Source organism: Callithrix jacchus, chromosome 4 (genome assembly GCF_049354715.1).
Source record: "Callithrix jacchus isolate 240 chromosome 4, calJac240_pri, whole genome shotgun sequence".
Classification (NCBI taxonomy): Eukaryota; Metazoa; Chordata; class Mammalia; order Primates; family Cebidae; genus Callithrix; species Callithrix jacchus.
The window spans coordinates 156,338,561-156,346,479 of NC_133505.1; the positions used below are offsets into that span (position 1 = coordinate 156,338,561).

The 7,919-nt window shown below is 45.9% G+C and overlaps 1 protein-coding gene across 1 annotated transcript in view; it reads right to left on the reverse strand.

Annotated features, from left to right (window-relative positions):
• Positions 1 to 899, reverse strand: part of PPIL4 (peptidylprolyl isomerase like 4) — a 58,323-nt gene extending 57,424 nt beyond the window's left edge. The window contains exon 1 of the mRNA XM_035296936.3: positions 800 to 899. Within this exon, the coding sequence (XP_035152827.1) occupies positions 800 to 869 (70 nt within the window). The 5' untranslated portion in view covers positions 870 to 899. The remainder of the gene's footprint in view (positions 1 to 799) is intronic.
• Positions 900 to 7,919: the final 7,020 nt, after the last annotated feature.

The following is a 7,919-nucleotide window of genomic DNA, read 5'->3' on the forward strand; positions in this document are numbered from 1 at the left end:
TCCTTCTAGTCACACCAAATTATTTGCCGTTTCCAGAAAATTCCAAGCAAAGAAAGTCTCAGCTAAGAAAACCCTCATTCACATTCATCTTTGAAAGAACTACTTCAAGTGTTCTACTTGCAAGCTTTGCTTCTCCCCATCCCCCGCCCCAAGAAGACGCCCTCTTCTGGTTTCCATGGCAACTTACACATTCTTCTACCAAAACACAGAAAACTAAAATGGGTTCCTATGTCAATTTCCCCCAATGGAAAATCAGACCCTCAGAGGCAAGAAGCCAAGCCCAGGACTTAGCCCAGTGCCTCAAAGGCTCAAGTTCACACTCCGGACGACCTCTTCTTCCAACCAGGCGGGATGCCCACACTCGCTGCGCCAAGCACACCCTACCTGCCTTCATCAAGATTTAACCAACCATGCATCAAGCAGTAGTTGCTATGTTCCTCTCCCAAGTAAACACAGTAAAGGCACAAAAGCTATGGGTATTGTATGTACAGCTCGAATCACACCCACAGCCGCCCCCCGCCCCTGCGACACACACACTCCCAAAGGCAATTTATTGACCGCAAGCACCCTCCACCGGACTGGCCAACACAAGATACAGGAGAAGGGCTGCCAAGGCTCAAACGAATTCGTCACAAAAACTTTTCTAGCCAACGCAGGTTAATAAAAAGCCCAGTCGCAGACACCAGCAGCCCAGAAGTTCGAGCTCCAACCAATCTATAGCCTGGACTGCGCAGAAAAGGGAAAGTGGGGGGACAAGCTCGGGGGTCCCTGCGACAGGTGAGCGGGGCTCAAGCCTCACCACGCGGCCGCTCCTCGGTGTACAAGTCGATGACGACGTCGCCCAAAGTGGTCTCCAGCAGAACCGCCATGGCGCCCGCTCCTCCTCTGCTACAAACCCCAGGGGGTGGTGACAGGCGCAGGTCGTCAGTATGGTTTACGCCACACGTCACCCTCGGCGCGACCCCTGTTGCGTCATCTCGCCGGCGCCGCCCCTCGCTTCCGGGCAGTTTCTTCCGGCCGGTGGGTGGGCGCAGGGCCGCTGCGCTGACGTGCAGTCCCTATTCGTCCCGCCCCCGACGCGGCCTTTTTGAAAATTCCGTTGGCGACTTTTGCGGAAGCCTGTCGCTCAGAACAGCCACAGAATAGTGTTTTGTGTCCCATTTGTGTCCGTCTCAAGAGCAGAGCGGCTTTCCAATCGGCCCTTTAATCCACCAGGGGGCGCCCACGACGGGATCGTCTCCCCACCTTTTTGGGCGGAGTCCTTCGGCTCTCCTGTCAGTCTCCTCTTCGCAAAACAACTTTTGGCCTCTACTGTGGGTTTCCGATTTTAAGAACTAACATTTTGTTTCGTATTGTTTTCTGTTTTGAGACGGGGTCTCGCTCTGTCGCCCAAACTGGAGTGCGGTGGCTCTATCTCGGCTCACTGCAACCTCCACTTCCCCGGCTCCAGCGATTCTCCTGTCTCAGCCTCCCAAGTACCTGGGACCACAGGCCGCGCCATCACGCCCGGCTAATTTTGTTCTCTTATTTTTTGTAGAGATGGCGGTGGGGGAAGATGGTCTCACTATGTTGCTCGGGTTGCTCTTGAACTCCTGAGCTCAAGGAGTTCGAACTCTTCCTGCCTCGGCCTCCCGAAGCTCTAGGAGCCAGGATTACTGGCGTGAGCCACAGCGCCCGGCCAGAACTAACATTTTGTCATGCAAGTTTATTCCCTAAACACTCTTCTGGACACGCCTGTCACTCTCTTTTGTGACATTTTATAATCTTATAATCTCCAATAACTTCACATCTGACAAAAAGCCAAAGCTGTTATAATGGCTGACAAGGCCTTACAAGATCCTCTCCTACCCCATCTTATTCCCGGGGAACTACGCTAGACAGTTTGCTATTCTCTGAACACTGCTGACACAGTCCTGCCTTAGGTCTTTTCAATTGCCATGGTTGGGAGACTTCTTCCTCCAGTTATTTTCATGGCTCCCCTTCACCCTCTTCAGGTACTTTGGCATCCGATACCCTGTCAATGAGGCCCTCCATGACTTTTTCTCCAGGGTACTTTTTACAATCTAACATGCTCTTTACGAATTTGTTTCTGTTTCTTTATTGTTACTAGAATGTGTAATCCATGTTGTTTTGTTTAAAGCTGTATCCCTAATGCCTATGACAGCCTGGTACATAATGTGCAAATAAATGTTTATTGAATGGATGAATGAATGAATATTGTGTTTTAGCTTTTGGCTTTTTCTGAGATGGAGTCTCACTCTCTTGCCCAGTCTAGAGTGCAGTGGTGTGATCTCAGCTCATTACAACCTCCGCCTCCTGGGTTCAAGCGATCCTCCTGCCTCAGCCTCCGGAGTAGCTGGGACTACAGGCACCTGCCACCACACCTGGCTACTTTTTTCTGTTTTAGTAGAGATGAGGTTTCACCATGTTGCCGAGGCTGGTCTCGAACACCCAACCTCAAGTGATCCACCTACCTTAGCCTTTCAAAGTGCTGGGATTACAGGTGTGAGCTACCATGCCCAGCCATGAATATTGTTAATTAAAGAGATACATTTCTGATGGGAATGCAAAATTATATTAATACAAATAGGGAACAGCAGCTAGAGCTTCTCCTGGGGTCAATCTAAGGTTTCTCAGGAGAAGGGTGTCCATGCGTTGTTCAGTTTGCAGTACCATTTGGAGTTTGTTTGCTTCTAGGTGAGAAGAAACAATTGGAGTTACAGTCTTGAGTATACGGGATCCAAATATTAATACAAGACTTATAAATAAGAAAGGGCTTAATAAAGGGGTTACCCAATTCCATAAAGAAGGCTGGAATTCATTAAAGGATTGTAGCCACCCAGGGGCTGAAGCTGGCATTTTCCCTGAGCCTGTCAATAATTTTAATTTGATCTTTAAGTACCTGTAGATTTTTCTCTACTTTACTAGAGGTGTTCATCCAGAAGAAACATGTTTCACTTAAAAGTGCATAAGTACAGCTGGCACGGTGGCTCATGCCTATAATCCTAGCACCTTGGGAGGCTGAGGTGGGAGGATCACCTGAGGTCAGGAGTTCAAGACCAGCCTCGCTAACATGGTGAAACCCTGTTTCTACTAAAAATACAAAAAATTAGCCGGTGTGGTGGCGCGTGTCTGTAATCCCAGCTACTCGGGAGGCTGAGGCAGGAGAAGCACTTGAACCTAGATGGCAGAGGTTGCAGTGAGCCAAGATTGTGCCATTTGTACTCCAGCTTGGGCAACAAGAGTGAAACTCATTCTAAAAAAAAAAAAAAAAAAAAAAAAAGAGGCCAGGCACAGTGGCTCATGCCTGTAATCCCAGTACTTTGGGAGGCTAAGGCAGACAGATTGCAAGGTCAGGAGTTCGAGACTAGCCTGACCAACATGGTGAAACCATATCTCTACTAAAAATACAAAAGTTAGCTGAACTTGGTGGTGCATGCCTGTATTCCCAGCTACTCAGGAGGCTGAGGCAGGAGAATCGCTTGAAACTGGGAGGTGGAGGTTGCAGTGAGTCAAGATTGCACCATAGCACTCCAGCCTGGGTGACAGAGAAAAGAGAGAGAGAGAGAGAGAGAAAGGAAGGGAAGGGAGGGGAGGGGAGGGAAGGAGAAGGAAGAAGGGAAGGGGAGAGAAAGAGAGGGAGGGAGGAAGAAAATGCACAGGTACCTCCTACTTCAGCCTTAAGGACATCTAAGGCGTGTCTATTTTGTGCTACTCCTGAGGCTAAGAGTCTATAGATTGCTGTTGTGCCTCTGTGGCCCTTACAGTTGCATTCCATTCTTGTTTCATCATAATAGAGATATTAAGTATTGATCTTTCAAGGAGAGGGATGCCCCCAAACCAGAATAGATTTCTAGCTATAAAATTTCCCATCCATGATTTTTCTAAGATGGGATTGTCATGTGCATGCCCTCCCTAGTCTGCCCTTTCAGTTAAATCTCCATACGAGGGCATAGAAGTGATATATCTCTTTGTCTGGTGTATTTGAGATAGTGCAGTTTCTAGAAAAGAAGCCTAAGTTAGGGATATCCCCAGATAATGCTGCCATCTCAGTGGAATTTTAAAAAAATAAGTCAGGAGGCCAAGTGTGGTGGCTCACATCTAGTAACCTCAGCACTTTGGGAAGCCAAGGCGAGCAGATCACCTGAGGTCAGGAGTTTGAGACCAGCCTGACCAACATACATGGTGAAACCCTATCTCTATTAAAAATACAAAAATTAGCTGGGTGTTGTGGTTGGTGCCTGTAATCCCAGGTACTCAGGAGGCTGAAGCAGGAGAATCACTTGAACCCAGGAGGCAGAGGTCGTAGTGAGCAGAGATTGCACAATTGCACTCTAGCTTGGGAGACAGAGCAAGACTCAGTCTCAAAAAAAAATTACAATAATTATAAGTCAGGAACTACTGCGACTACACTATAAATTCCCTTCCACTTTCTTAGGAGGATTAAGTGTATCCAAGAGCCACAAAGAAAATATAGCCCTGCTGCTCGTAGAGACAGTTCTAAGTTGTGGCTTGTGAGACACTGGCAAATTTTTCTCATATCTTAGAAATTTTCCTTCTTTACATATAATAGGGACATCCTTGGGATAAGGATAACCATATTTAGGATAGTCACTTAAGATGCCATTTGGAATTTGACATGCTAAAATGAAAAGCATCCACCTGACAAATGGAGTTTTAAAAAATTAGTGAAATAATATGCCCTGGCCAATATCTCAGATGATCACTGTGGCAAAGGCTGTCAGTCCAGATGTCTCCAATTCACTCACATATTTGTAAACGGCTACTATTAGCAAACATCATACAAGGGTCTGGAGTTCCTTGAGGGGACATGTTTGGAAAGGCCCGTGTGTTATTCTTTACATTATAGTCAAGGTGGTTATTTAGAACATGTCATTCCCATCTGGACTTCCAACCTATGGGAGAGGATAGATTCTGAAAGCCCCCTGTACTAGGGCTTCTGATTCTTGTAGATTACCCTTGTTGCATTCTCCCCAAATATTTGAACTTTCAGCAATTACAAATGTGATGTTACAATATTTGAGATGTCCCCAGTATGGTCCTTCTCCCTTACTTCTAAAGCAGTGGGAGGCATTTGCTATTACTTGGTCCACTTTTCCCAGCCTGAGGGTGTGAAGTTTGTCTTTGGGGAGAGTGTTCTTTGGCAATGAGGGCAGAATTTTTTCCTGAGAGGAGTTAGTCACCCAGTTGAAAGTGCTCCCATACCATGTTCCATTTATGCCTGATATGTCTTTAAGGGTTAAAGGTAAAGCCAACAAAGGGAACCCTAAGGTGGTGAGTTCTGAGTCATTGTAAGGTTTCCCAGTGCCGTTGAACTGAGTGATCTACTCAGGACAGACACAACAATTAGTCTCGGTGTAAAAATGGGCCATAGCAGATATTACAGGAGCTAAGGGTATGATGTATTACTAAGTCCAATAAAACATCCTAACGGACTTAGTAAAATGCTCATGTTTACTGCAGGTTAACAACTGTTATTCCAGCTCTTAGTAATTAAGCAAACTGCTACAGTAATTGAGATTCTTTGTTCGATATTCCACCCTGAGGGTGCTATAGTATATAGTCATATTTGGCTTAAGGGGAGAGGTAGAAATGGCAAAAGGGATTTCGTGAGGTAGAGGTGAGACGAAGTAAGGTGAGTAGTTATACTCTGTTCCTCATCTTTTGTGATTTTCAGCTTAAGGTTTCCTATTTCTTTGCATTGATATTCAGGTTGTTCCTCTGGGCTGTCAGGAGTTGCTCCCTCAGCTTTCCAGGCTTTGACTCGAGTGTGATGTATTCAAGAGTCGATTCCTGTAACTTTTATTGCCAGGGGGTTTGGAAGAAGAACAGTGTAAGGCCCTTCCCAGCTTGGGCTTAGGGAGGGAGAGAGAGGAGGGAGAGCCTTCAGCAGTACCAAATCTTCTGGGTTAATAGAGGGGTCCAATTTCCTGGGATTAGGCCTTTGCTACTTGTGCTAATTCCTGTTGGAAATGAGCCAGAGAAGTTACATGCTTGACTAGCTCAGAGGTTTTTTGATCTAATAGAAAATCATTGGTAAAGAAACGTCATCCATATAGCATCTCAAAAGGGCTAAGACCTAGTTTTGAAGGGGTATTTCTTATTTGTCGTAAGTCCATGGGAAGAAGAGTAACCCAAGGAAGGTGAGTTTCTTGGGATAATTTTTTGAGGTGTCTCTTGATACATCATTAGTTTCTCTACTTTTCTTGAGGATTGGGGTCTCCAAGCAGAGTGGAGATGGCATTCTGTGCCTAGTGCTTTTGAGACTCCTTGTGTGACAGCTGCCTTAAATGAGGGTCCACTGTCCCTTTGAAGATATTTAGGTAGACCAAAGCAAGGAGATATTTCATTAACTAACACTTTTATTATCTCAGAGGCTTTTTCTGTACAGCATGGGAATGCCTCTACCCAGCTAGTGAAGGTGTCTACACATACCAGCAGATATTGGATGCCCTTTGTGGGAATGCCTCTACCCAGCTAGTGAAGGTGTCTACACATACCAGCAGGTATTGGATGCCCTTTGTCTTTGGCATGTGGGTGAAGTTTATTTGCCAGTCTTCCCCTGGATAACCTCCTATTCTTTGGGTTTGAGGAAGAAGGAGTCACATGTTCAGGGGATTATTTTTAAGACAGACTTCACAAGCATTAACAACTTGCTTAACTGTTTTAAATAAATTCTCTCCTGAAAACAATCTCTGGGCACATTGATACGTCTTACCCTTTCCCAGGTGAAAAGCTTGGTGAAGGAAATTAAGGACTTTCCATTGGCTAGAGGCTGGCAAGTGGAGCTTGCCATCCTCCAACTGTCCCCATCCTGAGGGATGAAATGAATACTGCTGAGAAGTGGCCTGTTCTACTTCTGCAGGGGAGTACTGAGGTTTAATTCCTCTAATGTAGCCTTCCCAGACTAGAGGGATTTGAAGTGGGTTGATGTCTTGAGGCTGTCTTGCCTCTGACTTAGCTGCCTGATCGGCTAATCTGTTTCCTTCAGCTAGTCATCTGTTCCCTTTTGATGTCCCCTACAATGCATTACTGCAATTTCTATGGAAGGAAAATTGAGGATAGTAACCTAATAATTTCCTGGTGATATTTTATAGGATAGCCATTGGTGGTAAGAAAATACCTGTCCTTCCAAATGGCCGCATGAGCGCGGAGAACTAGAAAAGCATACTTGGAGTCAGTGTAAATATTAGCTAACTTTCTTTTGCTTAATTCAATTGCTTTTGTAAGAGCTATTAGCTCAGCCAATTGAGTGCTTATGCCTAGAGGAAGAGATGCACTTTCAGTGATGTCACTTAGATGACTACTGCGGATCCTGCCTTGCAGATCCCTTGTAAAGAGCTCCCATCTGCGAAGAGAGTCCAGTCTGGATTCTCTAGGGGAGTTTCCCTGAGATCCTCCCTGTCTGCATAGGCTTATACTGTGACTTCTTCAGTAATGCTTAGGTTCCCCAGTCTCCTCAGGGAGGAAAGTGGCTGGATTTAGGCTAGACCAAGTCTTTTTTTTTTTTTGAGATGGAGTTTCGCTCTTGTTACCCAGGCTAGACTGCAATGGCGTGATCTCGGCTCACTACAACCTCCGCCTCCTGGGTTCAAACAATTCTCCTGCCTCAGCCTCCCAAGTAGCTGGGACTACAGGTGCGCGCCACCATGCCAAACTAATTTTTTTTGTATATTTAGTAGAGATGGGGTTTCACCATGTTGACCAGGATGGTCTTGATCTCTTGACCTCATGATCCACCCACCTCAGCCTCCCAAAGTTCTGGGATTACAGGTGTGAGCCACTTCGCCCGGCCCTAGACCAAGTTTTTAACTGGATGTTGGAACCCTCTAACAGGAGGGACTGACATGTAAGGATTCGGATATCTGTTATCCAAAGCCTTCCTTTAGAGTACAGTA